The sequence below is a fragment of the Streptopelia decaocto genome (genome assembly GCF_964273445.1).
Source record: "Streptopelia decaocto genome assembly, chromosome: 4".
Taxonomy (NCBI): domain Eukaryota; kingdom Metazoa; phylum Chordata; class Aves; order Columbiformes; family Columbidae; genus Streptopelia; species Streptopelia decaocto.
This window is the reverse complement of record NC_138658.1, coordinates 49,212,695-49,234,122: the sequence shown is the minus strand read 5'-3', so window position 1 is coordinate 49,234,122 and position 21,428 is coordinate 49,212,695. Positions and strand designations below refer to the sequence as shown.

Below are 21,428 nucleotides of genomic sequence, written 5' to 3'. Positions count from 1 at the left end.
TTTAAGAATATTATACCTTGGCAGTTCCCCAGCAGAAGAAACACCCAGGAGGGGAGCTGAAGGGACTGGGGGTGCTTTGCTGTGCCAGAAAGTGAGGGCAGAGCTGTGCTGGACCCGCTCTCCTTGCCCCACCACCTGGGGCAGGGACTGGACGCACCAAGATACAAGAGCAGTTTGAAGTTGTGCACGTTCAAACAAGGGCTGCGTGAGTAAACTCTGAGGCAGTAATGAAAATACACAAATCAAAGGTCTCTAGCCTTTAGAGTGGGGCATCAATTTATAAAGAGATACAGAGAGAAGGCAAGAAAAAAAAATACAGTTTGCATTTTTACTGAAATCTCACAAGTCATTTGTCTGGGTAGGGGGAGAAGATAAAACCGACACCAAGCAACTTGTCACAAGTGGGTTCTGTGGGTGGGGGAGAAAGTGCCTTTGTTACAGTCATGGGAAGGGCGAGCGCGCTCCACTGTGAAACTTGGATAAAATTGACATCAAGCAACTGAAAGAAAAAAAACCTCTAGAACCTCAGAAGCTACAAAAAGCAAAATTTAAAATGAGTTACATTTATTCAGTTAAAAAATTGACAGTTAGTAATGGTCACATGAACACCAGGGAACTGTATCTACATTTCCTGACGTCAATATGAGCGGCACTAGGGTTTTTCTGTTTGTTTTCTTTTACTTATACAAATCTAATGCCAGTTAAAAAAATACAAAACAAAACTGAAACCCAAGACACTGTGAAATCAACACTGCTTAAAAACTCAAAATTCAATCTGATATATTTGAAAATAAATAATTTTTACCTTTCTTGTTAAAAAAAGACAACTCACCAACTGCTTTCAAAGCAGGAACATCTTTACGACCATTCCCAGAAGCGTTTCATAAATAGTTACCCACTGATTGTCTATTAATGCAGCATCTCAGTCTCAGCTGGGGTCTCTATATTAGGCCATATACAGTATTTTGTTCAGACACAGTGTTTCGTTTTGCGTTGGTACCCCCTTCCCCCCCATTTTATTTAGGTACAATTTCTTTGAATACAGCACATCATGCTGGCAAAAATCATGCAGATGACATAGCATGAAGCGTAGCAGAGCTTAAAATCACCTGTTTAAAAAAAAAAGACAAGGAATGTAGTGTTACAAATCATGATAATGAAAAAGCAACTATCCAGTCTCACGGACAACCAAGACAATTTCAAGTGTTCTCTCACATTTGTCTCATCTACTAAGATTTGTTTAAATGTCTTTTAAAATCCAAATTCACTTAATTCTCTTCAACCTTTTCCACCAGGGATAAGTAAAAAAATAAAAGGTTAATTATTAAAACTAGTCTCTTTTCCCTTTTAATCAAAATAACCATTTCCAGCCCTCTGACTGTACATCTAATTTTAATAATGATTTCAAATAGAGAAACTTAAGAATCTGACATGTTTGACACCATCTCCTGATGCCACAACATTTAAAACACTCATAACAATACCTGGGTTAAATCTCCGAAAATATAAACGGTTCTTGAATCAACTTCCAACATTTGAAAAAGGCCACATCTTTAAACCTTCAGAACATTTTCACACAAATTATAATCCTAAGGGACACTTAGAATTATTGAGCAGGCAAATGAGCCTCCAGATGATTCTCTCTCATAGGCAACTGTGCAACTTAAAGCGTCTCCTTCCAAGGACACCACCATCCCCGGCCACATGAAACACAAAGCCAACTGCTTTTAGTAGCCTTCTTCACCTTGCACTTTGAGCCTCAAAGGATCACCATATTAAAGAGACATTTTCCAGAAATGTCTCTCTTGACAGTTTTGTGCATGTTATTCCTCGATTACCCCCCCGCTTTTTAATAGTTTCACTGACTAAAGAAATAAACTGTTTTTCAAATAGTCTTTTCAGTAAAGTGCTTGTTATTACTCAAAAAAAAGTGCTATTTGAATCTTAAGATAATTTCTTTTCCTGTGAAAAACTGCCTGATATAACTTTATTTATTTTTACATAAAGCTGAAATGAAACCTACCTCTTGTAAGGATACTGGGTTACTAATTTTGGTGTTTGGCAGCACGCAAGATGCCCACAGAGGTGGTGACAAACTGGAACCACAGTACAGAAGGTAAACCCTCTAGGTGAAATGGAAGGCATATGGAGAGCTCCTACTAGAATCCTTTCATATTTATATACAAATATAATATATATTAAATAGAAATATAAAAATAGCTCTATTCTTTTTCTCTGAAGTTATCCTAGAAGCTTTTCTTCAAATCCTCACCCATCGCAGGCAAACAATGTCTGTCTCCTAAACTCCATCCTCTCTTCCACTCCATAATGTACCACCAGCCCATTTCTTCATAAATACAATTGTCTCCTACCAGGCTCCTTAATGTTCCATAACGTTTACGCTCCAGAACCTGCAGCATCACAGCATCCGTTATCATGCTCTTTACTAGGATGTTGCAAATAAGCCTACGACTATAGCAAACGAGTTGGGCAGAAGCAAAAGGCTGATGAAGAAAGAGGCAATAGCCTGGTCCTCTTCCCCCTGAAAAATCGAGGACAGTTCAGCAATTGATTCAGCAAGAGGGGAAGCTGCAGACCCTTTAAAAATATGGGTTTTAGTCATGAGCTGTGAAACAAAGCATCTGCATCCTTGTACAGAATCTGGACCAAGTTCTACATACTTGCTTTGCTAAAAAACTCGCCTGATTCATGGCAGGAATTTTTCAAATGCGTGCTATTTTTTTCCAGTTTCTTTGAATTTCCCCATCTCCTATACTTTTATCTCTACTAGCTGGTAGTTCTGTAATTGAATGACCTCTCTCTGAGGTTACAAAAAGCCTCTTGATCAAAGCATACATTTCTATCGTCGTCTTTCAGCAGCCACGCTACTGCCCTCATCTCATTTCTCTCACCGAGTTTAGCCTTTTTAGCCACAGACCCAGAGCAGCACACCAGAGTGTTTGGGAAGGGGGACATGGGAAGAGAAGTTTAAACGAAGCTTTATATAAAAAGCTGCCTCATTAAGCGTCTGGCTGGTATCTCTATTTTCTGTAATTCTGAGTATAATAGCTTAATATACCTATTTTACCACTATTGACTAGTTCTAACAGCACTATTAAAGCTCTCCCAGTTTTCTTTTTTAGTGCTATATTATTGTAATTGGTTAAAAAAGTCTAACCCATTTTCCACTAAGCAAAAGTACTGACAGCACAGACCTCCAGTCAACGCAGCTTAATTTAGAAACAGGTGGAATGGCGTGGTAGGGACGGTAGAGCAAGGCAGGATTTCTTTACATGAAACTTTACAGAAACAGGTTTCTGACCATTATTCCAGCCCAGAGAAAGCCAGAAATCCCTTTAAGGAAGGGAAAGTGTTCCTTGCTATGTTTGGTATTGGCATCTGTTCCTTGCTCCAGGTTGCAAGAAGCTTCTTGGAGCAGCAAGCGATCCACTTCTCTTTGGTACTGTGCTTCTCTCCTTCCTTGTCACTACTGTGCTTTTTGGTGCCAAACTCTTGCTTTGTAATGGGGGAAAAACAAAGATTTAATGGTGGGACACGTGCAGAGGCAAAAGCGAGCCTCAAAACAGATACACAACCAACTCTGCCAAATGCTCGGCTAAACTGGTTTGGTTCACTCAGTAATACAATCAAACTGCTTCATAGTACAAAATAATCCATCACCATTTGGTTACATTCATTCTACTCCTCCTCAGTATTCAAGATTAATCCAGCTTTCTCTCCCTAGTACTAATTTTAACTGCTTTTACTGGTTTTGTTTTTAATTATCAGATCTATCAGCATTTATTAATTTTCCTCTGAAGTTCTTGTTTCCACAAACTAGTACCATAAAACCCTACTGAACGTTTACTTAAAATAGCACATCATGTCTGTTGGAACTTTTTATTTTCTTTATAAAGTTGCCTTCTGAAGTCTTAGTTCAGTGATATCTGTAAATCAATAGCCTGGTAGTGTTAAATGCAATCATGATCTCCCCCAAGATACACCTTAAACACTATGAAAATGATTTTTAAAAAAACACCAAACAAAAAAAACCACAAAAACCCCCCTGCAAAACAACCAAATACTAGAACAAAAAAAAAAAATCAGCTTACCATTCCTTCCTCCTGCAAAAGGGGTAATCTATACTTCTAGATATTTTGATCATTTAAGAGTATTACCTTCAAGGCCTGAGACTTTAGAGGCTCCTCTGTTTCTGGCTAGTGTTTAAGGGGAGAGTACCACTCAAAAATGCTCACGGTCTCAAATCAGACCATTGCTAAAATCAACATGATACAGAAATACCTATGAAGCAGATACACAAGTTTGGTTGACAATGTACTAAGACTTCAAAGTTGAAAATGGTTACAGATTCAAGACATTGTAATTCAAGATGTTTAGCATTATCACCTGAATTAAAATCAAGGCACTATGGGTTTTGTTGTTGTTAAAATGACCCTGAATTAGTTCTGACTCATTTTTGAAGGAGAATAAAAAGATTCCAACATATTTTAACAAGTTACAATTCTGACCACAGAGAAAGTGGTTAAAAAGTGCCCAAAAGGTTATTAAATGTAAATATATTTTTGTGCAAATTACTCCTATAACTGAAACATTCTTGAAAATCACTGTCATTTTTTTTTAAACCTTTTACATAAATATTTCCAACTATGAACTATATCAAAAGATAGCTTTGGGGAATAAAATTCCTAACCATCCACAAGAAAGCAGTGCAAATTCCTATTTTTCAAAGAAAACAATGAATTAATTATGAAATGATGGATGATATTCATGAATCTGAACCCTGATGCATGATCACCAGTTCAAACAGCTTCATCAATAATTTAACCTTGAGAAGTCAACTAACCAACACACTACACCTCACCGAACAAACCCTGACATCACAGACAAAGCACAAACAAGAGACTTGTGCCCACATTAAGGGTGAAAATAATGATGCATCATGTTGTAAACAAAAGGGCAGAACATAGGAAAACATTAGTCTGAGTATGGCGTGAGAATTTAGGGAAACATATTCAAACCTACAAATAACAGATTACATTTTCATGCATCATATAAAATATTTTGCTCTTTCTCCTTTTATGCAGACATATACACAATATTTTACAGCATCTGTACAACAGAGAACTGGATTTCACACAACATTTTCAAAATATTTACTGTCCCATAATCATCTGAAAAAAATTAGATGGTTTTTGGACTATATTCCTGGCATTTTTTTTTCTGCTAATTCAAACAATTGCTCCATGTCCATTTTAATACTTTAAAAATGTACAGGATTGATAAAAATACCAATATTTTCAGCATCCCTCTCATTTCAGTCACATTTTGAGATTTCACCTGGACAAATTAACACATGGTAGCAAATTCTTTAGAACACAGAAACTGGGGCAACTATCAAAGTTGGCCATGTCCCCGTCACCATAACCTTGTGGCTTTTCTTAACAGATTCCAGAAGTTAGAAGTAGATCTCAACACCGTTGTGTCAGAAAGCCTTGGTACTGCTACCTCTGTAGCCTCAGTGCAACTCTTTGTGGAGCAGCCTCCTCCTGATAGTTGGCTTCAACGAGAGGCCAAGCCCCACACTATTGTGGCTGAACTTTGGAAGGATCAGTCATCTTGTCAGTTCTGTGTCGCGGAAGTTGCTGCTGCTGCTGCTGCTGAGACTGATGCTGCTGGTGGTGCGACTGAGTAAAAGTGCTTTGCTGTAGTGGGAAAGCAGCAGAGAGGATGAGCTGAGCTGACTGATTTCCGTGAAGTAACCTGGATGTCTAAAACATGCAAATAGGAAAAGATTATTTTTCCTGCTGCTCCGAGAAACACAGGCCTAGATGCTTTTTAACTTTTCAAAAGGATTCAATCAAAATAAGCTTCCAATTTGGCCATTTAAGCTGAGCAAACAATGCAAAGATTAATTCATACTAATAATGTTAATTAGACCATCTGACCAATTAATAAAGCAGCTGTAACTGATCTTTGTAATTTCCCATGACAATGGGTAGGAACACATGGCAATTTGTCTCAATTTCAAACCACAAGAGCATAACGGGGCATAAGGAATCTATTTGAACAAGTGCAGGTGGCTGTCACTGCCGCCAAATGAAAAACCAGTGCACGACTTGGCACAGATCACACATATCCCCCACAGCCAAAATGAACAACCAAAGAAATGGCCCCATTTGCAGATGCAGGCAGCCCCTTTGAAGGGGATTAATTACTGTTGGAAACTGTACTTAGTTTTAATATTAATTTTCACGGAACCTAAAGGTGATGGTTACTGAAGAAAAGCAATGAAGGATGGGTACAAATGCACTTGGACACCTCAATCCAGAAAGCACGTTCTGCAGCAGAAAGTAAACTACATCACCTGCTGCACCCACAGCATCAGACTGTGCAAAATCCCAGCACACAGAGGCAGGAAAAGTACTGTTCCTTTTTTCCACTTTCAATCAGCATTTTCTTCAATTCAAATTCCAGCATTTAAATAGTTCGTATTAAAAAATACTAAGCTTCTGCCTAGAAAGAAATTCTAGGACAGAAACAGAGCTTTGGAGATATTTCTCTTTCGCAAGTCATGTGTTCTTCACCAGAATTAAGTCCAAATAGTACAAACTTTTTAATTTCAAAACAGAGCTACAAACATTAGCAACCTGCTAAACAGTACTGTTGTTACAGTATCTGTCTGAGTTGTCAGTGAACACATTCAAATCTGCACTCTGGTTTAATTCAGTTCAAGAGTCTCCCACTACATAAATGAGTGCTGAAATTCAAATCAACAGGCATTTTTCAGTTCTCTTTTTGAGAGGCAGCTTGCAGGTGAAAAGCCTTTGCCTGACGCATGACTGAAATTGGTAGGTTTCCATGAAAGACTTTTTCAACAAGTCAGTATTTTCTATCAGTGACCTAATGAAAGAAAATTTTACTCAGCCCTAAATAGAACTGTAACCATTGTGCATATAAATGTAGGTTAAGCCTCCAAGTACTTACTGCATTTGTATGTATTCCACCTAAGCACAAGGTCGCTCATTTAGTGCAAGTGGGAGATCACACATAGTAAGAAGGAAGAAATACTTGCAAAATAAGGATTTTTAATTATGTATACTGTGAAAGAATAAAAAAAGCAATTACATTCCCAGTGTAGATAAAAAATGTTAAGAATGTGCACAAACTTTATTGTGATAGTTACGTGGACTTTATCTTTCTTTGGAGAAGGCAACATCAGAGGCCCAATTAAGATTTTTCAACCCATGCCTTCCTGAAGGCAGTTCTTCTCTATTGTTCCAGCTACCACTACATCTTCCCCCATAGCATCACCTGCTGGGTGAGCTACGTGCCACCCATTAACTGGAGTTAACATATGGGGGCAGTTTTCCCCATCAATTCTTCCTACCTTCTGGTTATTTTCTTTTCAAGATTTCCTATCTCTAAACCCCTCAGGTTTTGCCTTCCTTCTCTTTTGATCCAATCTCCTTTCTCTGCTAAACCAAGGTTTTTCATTACTCCCTGCTTACAAGGTTACTCGCTGCTCAGCCTCCCCTGTAGCCTGGACAGATGTTCGTGCCTTATGTCTTGCTCTGTGCTTTGTGCTGCTTTCCGGATCAACCAACTCTGTTTGATATCATCTTTCATAGCTTCTTGCATTAATATGTGAATGCAAAGAAAATACAGGCTGTTTTAAAGGGAAATGTCTGTTTCTTCATCCCATGCTCAATCAAAAGCAGCAGTTCAAAGGGAAGAGGATATAAAATAGGACAAAGCATAGAGTCAAACTGCAGGAAAGACCACCACTCCTTTAAGTAGCAATATTTTAGAGAAAGGCTACAGAATAAACTTATCTCATGAATCAGCCTTGTTCATATGTTACTATTTTTATGGCTCAGTTTTCAGATAAAGCACCTCTAGGACATGCCACGAAGGCTGAAAGTGTCAGGACTTGGAAAAATTTGTCAAGAACGCTGCATTACCTGTAGGAACTGCTGAGGGTGCTGGGTCAGCTGCGGCTGAGCTGGTTGCTGAGCTGTGGTGAGCTGCTGCTGATGGTCTGGCTGACTTGGCTGCTGCTGCTGCTGTTGCGTTACTGACAAAGTCTGTGGCTGCTGCTGTTGGGCAGCAAAAGTGGGATAAGCTGTCACCACCTGTCCCATAAACATAGTACTTGGTACCATTACTGCTCCACATGCTACCGGGGCCGTGACAAGTTTTGTTACAAGTTGCTGACCTTGAGAAAATCTGTTAATGGGAAAAGACATTTGGAGACTTTTTAGGAAAAAAAACAAAAAACAAAAAACCACACCAAAACAAAAAAAAAAAACAAAACACCAAGCACCAAGTGCACTGGAGAAATGCACATGTCAATTTCATACTTTGATATAACAACATGGGTTTTGTCACCTTAGCTTGGGCAAAGTTTAGTCTATATAGTGAAAATAGTAAATCACATGAATTTTTTAATGCTACTCTAGCTCCTTTTGTATATGATGTAGCTATGTATAAGTGAATCATCTGAATATTGGTCTTGAAGATTTACCTGATTTGCCTGTCCTGTGTAAAAGTGGTTACTGCAGCAGCATTCTGGTTATTGTTCTGTGGTAAGCTGGAAGGAACCTGGACCACATTTCCTGTTGTTGGCTGAGAAATCACCATAGTGTTATACAAAGGTGCCGAGACTGTGTTCTGTGACTGAGTGGCAAGAGAAGACTGTTGATTGTGTCCACTTAGTACATTTTGTTGATTATGCTGAAAAGAAAAAATATTTTATGAGATAGTAATTTGAAAATAGCCAGGTACTACAGCTGCCTTCCTCATTGTCATTGCCCATAGTTTACAACTGCTAATGTTTTTCTATTACAAATTAATTCTTAATTTGAAGTACACAAGCATTTCTACTGACTGGGGACTTAGAGAGGGAATGGGCCCTCAGACATCTGAAAATCTCTTAGATTAACCTCTTCTCTTCAGGTTAATTTTTCAGTTACTTGTAAACTGTTTCTTCAAGATGCTGTTTTTTACTCCTTTGGCATTTCTGTGCCACACCACAATCAATTTATTACATGAAAATCTGGAACTAGCTCACTGCTGAGATGGTAACACTGTCCACCACTGGTCTGCCTCTTCACAAATCTCAAAAAGAGAATATGGAATTTGGATAAAAGGAGGAAGATGACCACAGAGATCGGACATACAAGGAACCTCCAAGCACAAAATGGTCAAACCCAACAGAAGTGTTCAGGCTTCTATGGAGATACATGTGACAGAGGACTTTGAAATTACATGTGACTGAGAAGACAAAAAGTGAATAGCTGCTCAATGTGTTTCTAGCATATGAGTGTATGAGCTGGGTAGCAAGTTAAAAAAACAAACAATCATATTTCACAGAAAGTAAAGCTGTAGAACTCACTACAAGATACTGTGGATTTCAAAACTTTACATGGAATCGAAAGAAACTGAATAAACTCATAGAAGAAAAATACTATTACATTATGGATGTCATATACATCTGGCATCTGACTGACACTGCTGAAGAGTACAAAAGTCAACTGCAGGGGCACCAATATATGCTTGTCCTGTTGCAATGATTTTCTAGTTATTTGCTGTCTGGACACTGCATTTCAAGCACACAATACAAATTTCATGTTATGTGTTTTGTCAACAGAAAATTCATAGACCTTCAACATAAGGCAAGCTAAACATTTTCTTGATACTAGTCTTTCAAAAAAGCTACTTGTTATTACTTACAGGCCTAAGTCTTAAAATAAAAACAAGATCTGAAATTGCATTATCAAGAACATCTATGCATTTCAATTACAAAACTTGGAACATGAAGAAATCAAGATGACTCAAGAGGATATTGTTAAGAAAAAAATTTGGGAGGGGGATGTTATGGAAGCTATTGTTGTGTTCCAGCCAAATAAATAAGATAATTTTACCTGTGTTGCAGTATTCTGCAAAGGCTGTTGCTGTATCATGTGTGGAGTACTTATATGGCCCGTGTTCATCCCACTTTGAGTCTGATTAGTCTGAACAACTTGACCTTGCATGCTTATTGGCGTAAGCTGCTGAACATTTGAAGAATTTCCAGAAGCAAGCTGCACAGAACCAAAGTTGAGTCCAGAAGTTGATTGCTGCAAGAACATCTTAAAAAAAATCCACCTGTTAGCTTTTAAGAAAAATCTTAATTGTTCAACATCTTTTAGAGAAACTAAGCTTAATTATTTCAAATCGATGTAAGATAACGTTTCATCTTAGTTATTAGAGGTGTTGAAACAGCCTTGCAACCACCAAGAGCAAGAGACCAAACGCCCATATAGGGTTAGTACTCAGACTCTACTGTAACTGATAAGAATCAGAATCCTGATTCCTAGAGCACTAAACATCAAGGTTTAATATTTCTTCTTAAAGAAAAAGTACCATTTAGAGACTAACTTGTAATGTAGTCTACAACTGTCTAAAGTCAAAATGTATTAGAGATCACATTTCTATTTGTAGGATCTCTAGCGGTTAAACTAGTTCAAATGAAGAAAATCTCAGAATCAGTAGATCTGGGCATAGCATCAAGAACGTAATCTTACTTGGCAATCAAGTAATCATAATGATTATACTGAACTTTCAGACTTTGTTGTAATAACCTGAATTCAGCACAAAAAATGTTTGAGTCTTTTTGCGAGGCCCAAGACTGCAATGAGACAGAGTAAGGTAGAATGTAGATATTTTTCCAGTTTCCACAGTCCTGAATAAATTCCACAGTGCATGGGAAGAGAACTGTGAATTTCTCCTCTTGAGGCATCTATAAGGCAGTCTGCTGCTGGCACGCTTACACTAGACACAATAAAACACTGAAAATGGCACATGCCAGAAACTCCCACTCTTCAACAGAATCTAAGCACATACTCAATACTTCCAGGAAGTATTTTTTCTACTCTTTCTTCACAATCTACACTGAAAATATTTAGATTATTTCCTTAAGGTGTATTTTAGTTTTCATAGAATCATAGAATAGTTTGGGTTGGAAGGGACCTTCAAAGGTCATCTAGTCCAACCCCCACAGTGATCAGGGACATCTTCAACTAGATCAGGTTGCTCAGATCCCTGTCCAGCCTGGCCTGGAATGTCTCCAGGGATGGGGCATCTACCACCTCCCTGGGCAACCTGTGCCAGTAATTTAACAACCTCATTGTAAAAAATTTCTTCCTCATGTCTCGTCTGAATCTCACCTCCTTTAGTTTAAAACCATTATCCCATGTCCTATCATAAACCACTCTTTTAAGAAATCTGTCCCCATCTTTCCTGTAGGCTCCTTTTAAGTACTGAAAGGCCACAATAAGGTCTCCCCAGAGTCTTCTCCAGGCTGAAAACCGCCAGCTCTCTCAGCCTGTACGTTTTGGTGGTGTGGGTTCTTTTTGGGTCTGTGTGGTTTTTTGTTTATTTTGTTTTTTGTTTTGTTTTTAACTAGAAAAACCCAATAGAGTAATTCTTTTCTTCCCAGTGCAACTGCTGAAAAAAGAATAACAAAATTGGAAAAAATATACTGGTTAAAATACAAGAATCAGATAGTCAGCTGCTAGACTGAATGTAATGCATCCTCTAGACTTGTCTTTCTGGCTCAGTAACCTCTTCAGTATGCCATGCAAAGTAGGGCGTGTAGGAGGACCACAGCCAGACAGGACAGTCTAAGAAAGAAAAGCTATGAATTTGACACCCTTGAGCTAAAAGGGGAACTAAATGCTTATCTTACATATTTTAGATGAATATTCTAATGGCTACAAAACTATGCAAGAAGTAATAACCATGGCATCCTTTCACATTTAGCTTCAGGCATAAGCTGGCTTGAGCCACTCAACATAGAAAAGACACACTGTGGCACTTCCAGATACATTCAGAAGCAAAATGGCAGGTACCGCAGGAACAGCCTCTTTGGGTGCTATGGATTTTAGGCACATTAAGTCCAGATGGCAGCTGACAGGGTGTAGGGAGGACGACCTTGTGGAATTAACTGCCCAAGTAGCTTTTTAGATCCCTAAATTCTCCACAGATCAAACCTGTAAGTTACACTTACTCACCTGGAGCCCTTGACCGTGGACAATTTGAAGCTGCTCTTGAATCTTACGCAACTCTTCCTGCTGTCGATGAATATTTGCCTCTATCATTCGTGTTCTTTGCTCTAGCTGGTCCTTCAGATGTTGCATAGCTCCTAATTGAGCTGAAAACTGAAACACAGGCTGTAGTGCAATTAATAGATTAAAAGCTGAGCAAAAATAACATTTTATTTGCAAGCAGTAAATACACTCCTCCACAGTAGCAAAGAAATTCAGCACTGCTTTTTAAGCTGCTAATAACCATAATCTGAGAACAAATTCATCTGTATGAAAATGTCACAGAACTCACATTTAATTGGTGCATCAGACTGGTGAACTAAAAAAAAAAAAAAAATCCATAGCAAAAGAAATTGACTGGCATCCAAATCGCCAAGACTCTACAAAAAGCCTTAACAACTGACATGGTACTGCAGATGTTAAAGATCTCTCAGGTTAAAATTAAAATTGTACCTGTTTACAAAAAAAAAATCACCCAGAGCTAAAACATGTACAAATAACTTGGGAATACCCTTAGTGACAAACACAGAAACCATGTTTGCCACCTCTGTTCTTCCCTAGACATCTGCTATGGGCCACAAGTCAATTAACTCTCTGATACTTACATGCCGTCTACAGGACAGAGGTCTTTAGTTGGACCTGATACCACCGTTCATAGGCTGAGTTGTGTTACAAGCATATGTGTAGAAATTTACCAGCATAGTTGACAGATTTTTAAATTCATGTCCTAAAACATTTTATCTTAAATTGTGTTTACATCTGTGTTTCTAATGGCCCAGGCTGAAAACTAGATCCACACAAGCAACACAAATTAAAAAAAATAAAGGGGAATTTGCTCATTTCAAGAGAATAAAGTTGACTTTGGCACCAAATAACTCAATTTCTGAAAGAGAAGTTAACCTTATATTCAGAACAAGACTGTTCAAAAAATAATAAACCAACTTAATCCATACCTGGGACATGCCAGACTGGAGCTGTAAAGTTGCAGGCTGAGACATCGCTGGCTGTGTTACTGGTTGTCCAAGAGACTGGGAGCTTAAAGACTAGGATTTAAAAAATTGTTCCGTAAATGGAAGAGAACGAACTTCATACTTGACAGGAAATATTTCTTTACATAGTGTCAATTCCAAAATAGCATCATATGATAAAAACAAGTAAATGTTTCCTGAAACATCTAACCTTAAATATTAGAGAATTAAGAACATAAGAACAATTGATTATATACATTTTATACATATATATAATTTTTCCACTGCTAAAAATATATAGAAGCAGTAGGTATGAACGAGGAAAAACAGAAATTACAACTGTTTTAGAAGTCTTATTTGTAGTAAGGGAAAAACTTTTTCAACAAGTTTGGAAGTTGACACCTTTGATTTGTTCTTAAACTATCAGTTTTTAAAAATGCATATTTTAATAAGCATTCTATTTTTGAAGTGCATGTATTAGTTCGACTGGAACAAGAGCACCAAGTACATGAAGCATGACATCTTCTCACATTACTAAGACTTCAGAAACAATATAAAAGTATTCACTAGTATTCTTAGACTCATAAATTTATATTAATTCTCTATAAGGACACACACAGCATTATGTTGGAAATTATATATGTAAATAACTGCTTATCCACATATATGTACTAAAAATGCAGAATCGTAGAAAGAAGTTATGTGTGAGTGAAAGCAGAGATTCATACACAATCTTGCAAACCCTAGTACCAAAAAATACTTATATGTTTAATTATTGTATTCCCTTAAAATGTAGTATACTGAAGTTGCATGTTGATACAATTCTGATAGTTATGTATTACAAGTGCAAATACTAGCTTAAATTATTTGTTTTCAGAAGAAATAAAACAAAAGCTATATGGATTTAATAATGCCTTTTAGAAGTGAATAACACTGATTAAGGACAAAATTTTCTCTGAAGAGTTACCTGACTACTCAGAGATGATCTTCTTTGCGCAGTCTTTTCATGACCAGATAAGCTTTGCCTTGGAGGAGTGCTAGTGTCCACTGTCATCTTAGTAGGTGTTGCTGACAATGTTCAGAGTTACAAAAAAAAAGAGACATGTTAATAGCAATCTCAATTATGCAATTCAATATTCAAATCACAGGAAACTTTTCAAGAATAAAAAAAAAAAAGCTTAAGGCTTGGACTCTTTTTACCCTGAGTATCCAATAATAACGCAATCTAATAGACTGAAACAAGGTGTTCTAGGGTTTCCTGTTGAACCTATAGAAGCAGAAGTCACTATTTACAGCCTCCGAAAATGTGAGTGGTCAGCAGATCTCTGAACCATCAAAAAGGACATTTTCATTTGCACACTTTTCATAAAATGACGATTAACTGCTCATTATGCACTTAATTAAAGTAGATAAGGCAGAGAAAGCCTTCCCTAGGAAGGAAATTATATTTTCAACAGTTGGTGCTTACATGAATGATCCGATACTGCAGTATGTGAAGATTTTCTTGAACTCCTGGAGGAAGCAGAAGGTGTGGGGCTGGTATCAAACCTTTCCAGTGCTTCTTTGAGACTCACTGTGTTTATGTGATTGTCAGACCCAGAGTCCTGACTCTGAAGAGACACACAGAAACAACCACCATTTTATCTGATTTGGCACACAATGTACATTTTTTAACAAATATCTAAGATTATCCTATGTCTAATCAACCCCCCTTACACAGGTGACTGTGCAAAAGTAGTGGCCTGTTTGATATCTTTAAGCTCAGTTACCATTTGCAGCTTTTATCCTTGGAAAAGAAACAAAACCAAAGTCAAATGACCAAAATGCATGCAGATACAGGGCACAAACTGATTGCTGAGCTGACCACCTCCTCTAGCAACTCGTTTCACTCTGAACACCAGTGTAATGAGTGAATTGCTTATTCTTTTGAGAAAGTGTAAGTTAATTCCACAAGATTCTAGTCCTGCATTTATACAGTCCTAAAATTACATTTGGCCCTTTGAAGGCAACCGCAAACTGCTGTGGCCCCCGGTGAAAATGAGTTTGACATCCCTGCGCTAGAAAGAGCACTGTCAGATGAAACTTGCTGAACTGCCAAGGGAAAACATTTCTGAACTGCCAAGGGAAAACAGACAGAGGATCTGCACAAGCTGGCTTATCTAAGACTCACTGAGCTTCCAAGGACATTAATTCAAAATTAATTTTGTACACTTCTAAGAAGTGGGACATTCACAAAATGCAATAGCTCCTGCTTTGCCCTTGTGAACCCCTTTAAGCCATTTTTGTGTGTTGACCTTGGTTTTTCAGATTAGGAGTGCTTCCAGTATGGAAGAACATTTACTTATGAATCAAACTCTGCAGAAATCAGATCGTAACAAAGACTTATGGATGTTGCCATGGTATAACTACATGTACATGAACTCCTGAAAAGACATGGGTAAGTGTTCAGGGCAGAATACACTTAAACCAACACCTTTCCTAGACTTCTTTGATCATTTCAGTCAGTCATATTATTTAGAGTACAAAAATAATTACTTTTTCTGTAACAGGACAAAACACTTCTTGCTGCTGTGTATTTGCTTACTACTTTTTTTTTTAGTATGAAAGAAAGAAGAGGTATAATAAAATAAAACACTCACTTTATCTGCTGTTATCTCTGGAAGAGACTCCTCAATACCAAGTTCTCGTCGTCTTTCTGCTCTAACTTCTGCATAACTAGAAGAACAAACTGAATATGACTATTATATTCTTGGGTGATTTAAAAAACATACCTCAAAAAACAAACTCCTGGGAGCTACCTTGCTTACAAAGTATCTTGTGAAGTTTTCCAATGATTCTTTAAACTGCTGTGATTTCTCTACCTCCAAAAATACCAGCAATACAGCTTCCATGCCATTAGAATTTCTTTAATATAGATTTTTTTTTAAAATGCCTTACCTTACAACAGTGTGCGTACAGACAATAAACTCTGGCCTGGAATTCCACTGGTGATACGTGATATAGTAATGTGTTTGCAGCCAAATCCATTGTTGTCCCTTTGTAAGGAATCTGTAGTAACATGACTTCCCTTTCCCATATTGCATTACTATAAAAGTAAAGAATAAAATCTACTGTCTTTCCAGTCTGTAAATATTACAATCATATCATAAACATTATTTCCCAGCTTCATATGGCCCAAACCCATATATAAATCTAGTATTATGATAATGACTAAGAATAGGTTTAAAACTGTAAATTTCTACCAAAAAAAAAAAAAAGTACACTGCATTTTTCCGAGAACTGCAGAATTCAAACTTCCATTTTTGTGGAGTTTTTTATATATTGTGAAAAATTAATGTGCAAAAATTTCAAATACAGCTTTATAAAGAAAAACATAGCCAAACAGAGAGCTTGTTCTATTACATGTTTAAACAAATTTTGCATTTATTAAACATCACAGAGCCTTTTAAATGCTATTGGAAGAACTGGAGAAGTATTAGTCATAGTGCTCTGTGCTCCAAGCTAACACAATGAAGACTCTGTAAGATAAAAGTTAAATCTGTTTTATAGTTCAGTATCAAAAGAAAAAAGATAATGATCAGCAGTGCAATAAAGTCAAATGAACGGGAGTAAAGACCTTTCACTCAATATATCACAAAATTTCACTACAACAGCCATACCATTTAACAAACTTCAAACCAGCATCTACAAAGCAAACTTGTTCATTGTAGGAACTTAGTTATACTCACAATGCTCGTGACATTTTGCCAGATTATCTAGATCATCCACATGATAATAATCATAGCCTGATGTTCCCAAAACTTCAAATGGAAGATAACCTATTATTGGAGGTGCCCTAATTAATATAAAAATAAAATGTCATTTTATTTTCACACTAAGAAAAGCCAAGCGAAAATTATTTCATTATATAAATTTTCTTGTTTACAGTCTGTACTAAAAAAAAATAAAAATTAACTCAACACAAGCTATGAGTAGTTAATGCTGATTAGTGAACTCTAAATATTACAGCCCATTCAGCTACTATTGCTGTTTTACATAGAAGGAATTGCACCTGTGATCCAAGAATAGGAACTTCCATTCTAAGCTATGTCTAGATGTGAACTCTTCATTGGGTTCTTCAACAGTGCACATTTCCTAAAAAGTAAAAAAATAAAAATCTTTCTCAAAAAGGCTCTATTCTAATTCATAAGCTCTTTTGAAATTCAGACCTAAAGTTAGTAGAAAACTCCACAAGAGCTCTAAGGTTATTTTTAGACAGCTTCATTGTTTTTGCTTGTTTAGATGCATAGTACTGAGGTAGAATCTAATCTCAGCTGTGGCAGGCTGGCACTCAGTTGATTTAAATGCAACAATCCTGGCATGAGATTAAACTCAAGCTCAGTATCTGTAAACACGGTAGTACAAGCAGAAATCAATAGATCCTGCAGTTATGCTTTTAACTTGTAACAACACTCCCACCAGACTCCCTGATTACAGTATTTGATTATAATGGGTAAAACCCAACAATGAGCACGATGGCCACTTATTTTGAGTTTAGGAATTGGATTCCTCTTTTTAGTGAATACAGAGTACTCCAAATCACTTTGGCTTGAGGGCACAGGCATGTATTACAAACAACAATATTATTCTTATGTTTAGAACTCAAGAACAGTAAGAGAACAATTGTATTTCCACAATGACAACAAATCTTCAACGTATTCTGTACATTGTATTACATGTGTTCTGCTCAGACATATGTGCAATCAGTGCATGTCACAGTCAGTTTCTATTGTCCCCTTCCACAGAGGTGAAGATGCCTCATGCTGAGACAGTGACAGAGCTAAGTACCCCAAGCCAGTCGGTTCTATTGCAAACTCCTCTTGCACTGCCTTCCAAGAAGAAGGATGAGTGATGGAATACATGCATGCACACAAAGACGCCTCTCAACGTACTACAATAAAGCTGAAGATCAGTATATCTTTCCTTTTTTTGGACACTCGCACAGGTTTGTCACACTTGTAGGAGCTTGCAGTGGTATTCCCGTTGCCAGGAATACAGTAGAATCTGCTGATGATCAGATACCACAACAGTTTCCTAAAGACTACAACACAGAGGCCACTGCTGCACTGACATAATAGTCACAACAGGTGTGTGCGGATGAGCACACTGCTGCTCTGCAAACATCTATAACTAAAACAGTCCTGCAGAAAAATACAGTAGAACACTGACTGTAGTTCCTGCAAAGGGAACACCTTCCTTTTCATTCTTTCAGGTTATAATACAAAGAATCTAAGTGGATATTTTGCAGTTCGTTAAATAGATATTTCAAAGTTTTCTTTCTGCAAAAGAAAAAAGCAAGCATATCTAGGCAATGTTTTTTCCTCACTTTCATCAGTGTAAAATGTAAAGACAATGACTACACAGGGAGCTATATCATGGAGGTAACGAACAAAATCACTCTGGGCATGAATTTTTTACACTTGGTGTGACTTCCAGTTAGCAAGACTTAACCTTCAAAACTGAAATTACTCCTAAAACCCAAAGCCCACCTAGCTTCCTAAGATTACAGCATTTAATCAAGCACCACTCATAGCAAAGTAAAAGAAATGACAGAGCAAACGTATATCTTTAAGATATACTTTTGGTTTGTTGTTTCTTTTAATCTAATTATTTTGGTACATTTCAAAACAAAAGTAAAAATAACTTAAGTGCAGGCAGTAAAATCACAGTAAAAACATCATTGTTAGAGAGCAGCTGGCACCAGGTTAGTATCTGATTATTCAATGCATTTATATTAATGATTTTCAGATTCCCACTGTAAAATGCCCCTGGGCAGAAGCTATCTTGTTCAACAAGACATCTTGTTGAAGTTGTCAACAAGGCATCTAGAAAAGAAAGGACTTTCATTTGTAACAAAAAGTATTCTGTTAGAATCCCTTTGGCTGGATTAACCCTGTCTTCTTGATAGGATTCAATCATTCACCAGCCAAAATGCAAGGCAAATGTTTTATACAATGTGCAGAACCAAATCCCTTAAGTGGAAAGCAAAATTTGTGGCATATTTTGTTACAAAAGTGGCGGGGTCATATGCAGAAAATAAAAATGCAAACTTTCAGAAATTATTCTCATGAATACTATGACTTTCTGCAACAGCACTGTATATCCTTGAGAAATTACATTTTAGGTAAAAAACAATCCAGAACTTTATACCACCTGAAATAAAAAGGGGCAGATGAGCAGACCAGTTCTACCTCCATTAAGGCAACCCAGTACTAAAACACACATCTCATTACTGGTTGCATCATGCATCTGTTAGTAAAGTTCCTGAGATGGTAAAGTTTCTGACATAACACTTACTTGCTAGAGCCTAGTTAATAACAGTTAATAATAACAGAAGGTACCAAAAGAGTATAAACAAGTACTGTCGGATTAAAAGTCTTCAGTCTAATGTTAGTCTTCTTCACAAGAAGATTTCTCAGATGAACAGCACTAATCAAAACCCTTGAGGGGATCTTAAAACCTCTGTAACACGAAAGCTTCCTTCAGCACTAGGGGCTCAGAAGTTCAGATAGAGGAATGAAACTTTGGCCAGAGTATAATCTGTAAGGCTTTTGCCGTCAGGAGACTGAGAGACTTGAAAGATCATAAATGGATGTTCCTCAACATCCAGTTGTACTGTTCCAGAACTAGGAAACACAGAAGTCATACTATACCACATTCTAAACTGTCAAAATTTAAAAGACAAAAGTATTTGCAAGTCCTGCTGAGTTGGTCTTTTTTCCCCAACTATTTCATTAAGCAAAACCATCACACATTTAACATCTCTACCAACTGTAGGCATAGCAGGAAGAACATTATTTAGACCGGTATGGGAAAAGTGATGAAAGATTTCCATGGCTTCAGGAAAAACAAACAACAAACTCTCTCTGGCACGCAGTCTGCAAAGATCCAGTTCCTGTTCAGCCTGATAGAACTGAAGTTTATACAATTTCTCCAAGTGCTCCCTACTACACTTTCAAAATGCAAAGTATATAGACCATGTCTTTAGAGGCAACAATCGTCAGCTTAAGACATGAGTGCATTCAGCTTATAAGAAGAACACTTGAATGTTCAAAGAGTTCTCCAGGACAGACAGCAGCTTAGCCATGTGTCATATACATTTCATGGCATTTCTTTACAACTGAACTGCAAGAACAAATATTAGATAGTAGTCTATTCTGAACCTTGATTAGCACATTTGTGTAAAACATGTAATACGAATCGCAATCACAGACTACCATGTACTGTATCCTGAGTATTTATTTTAACTGATTTTGTTGAGAAAGAGGATTATACTTAGTAAACTACAAATTTCATAAACATCCAATCCTAAACTTGGAAAGATACCTTCATTGTACATCAGCAGTTAAGTAAAATGGTCTTGTTAAACAACCAGGTTACTGAATCACAGTACTGAAACAAAACAAAAAGAGTTCTATTACCTCAAACCCAGCTCTCGGTTACTGTCAAGTGATGTAAGCTTTCATTAAGCCCTAACAGATTTTCTTCTGTGTCAAACTACAGCAAGACCCATGAAATTCACATTCACTATTAACTTCTCCAGTGAAAGTGGAATCCTGATGTTATCTTTCATCTCGTTTAAGTTAAACTGTCTAAATTATATTCCTATGGACTTCTTCTGAATTTATTTATTGCGTATTATTATATGACTATTTAAAAATGGCATTCACCATAACAACTTCATTTGATGCTTTGCAAAACATTTAACCTATATGTGAAGTAAGAAATACAGACACTTTCACTTTCATGTAATAAATTCCTTATGGTTGTCAATAATATTTGCAATGTCACGTGCATTCTCTCTCAAGTTTTCCTGTTCAGAGTACCTTTTAAAATGATACAAAAGTGACTTGTACATACCTTGATGAATTGAGGTGTAGCTAATCTAACTGTGGCTACAAAGCAAACTTTGTCCTCATATGAAGGCCGATGTGATCGCTGAATAGTTCCTTCAAAACCATTGTGCGCTGAGTTAGGAACTGAGGGAAGAGGGAGAAGAGATCAACACACATTACAATATAAACATGGAGGAAAATGGCAATAATATCTTAAGAGAAATGGCCCAGTATTTATCTAAGGTGGTTTCCTTCCAACTTAACATACATTAAGAAAAATGCTACATATAATACATACACATATTTGCACAGGCACAGTAGTTGTAGAGTAGTTATGGGAACACAACCATCAAGTAAATTTCTCAAAGAACTAAAATTATCATCAACGTGATATTATCTGACAAAGATACTAATAACTAATAACAATTCTAATCCTTCTTGGTAACTACTAAAAATGACTGGAATATACCTTCTTCAAA

General features: G+C 37.0%; 1 protein-coding gene across 7 annotated transcripts in view; it reads right to left on the bottom strand.

The window, feature by feature from the left end:
• Positions 1-251: 251 nt before the first annotated feature.
• CLOCK (clock circadian regulator) overlaps positions 252-21,428 on the bottom strand; it is a 64,591-nt gene continuing 43,414 nt past the window's right edge. For 5 of the 7 annotated variants that reach the window (XM_082051774.1, XM_082051773.1, XM_082051776.1 and 2 more), the window contains 13 exons: positions 20,975-21,093; positions 17,127-17,209; positions 16,804-16,910; positions 16,013-16,160; positions 15,715-15,790; positions 14,544-14,685; positions 14,043-14,143; positions 13,061-13,150; positions 12,075-12,233; positions 9,945-10,151; positions 8,546-8,754; positions 7,983-8,247; positions 252-5,789 (listed from right to left, as the gene is read on the bottom strand). In XM_082051774.1, coding sequence (XP_081907900.1) covers positions 5,604-5,789; positions 7,983-8,247; positions 8,546-8,754; positions 9,945-10,151; positions 12,075-12,233; positions 13,061-13,150; positions 14,043-14,143; positions 14,544-14,685; positions 15,715-15,790; positions 16,013-16,160; positions 16,804-16,910; positions 17,127-17,209; positions 20,975-21,093 — 1,892 coding nt within the window. In that variant the 3' untranslated portion in view covers positions 252-5,603. The remainder of the gene's footprint in view (positions 5,790-7,982; positions 8,248-8,545; positions 8,755-9,944; positions 10,152-12,074; positions 12,234-13,060; positions 13,151-14,042; positions 14,144-14,543; positions 14,686-15,714; positions 15,791-16,012; positions 16,161-16,803; positions 16,911-17,126; positions 17,210-20,974; positions 21,094-21,428) is intronic. The other 2 variants (XM_082051778.1, XM_082051777.1) reach the window with 2 other exon arrangements.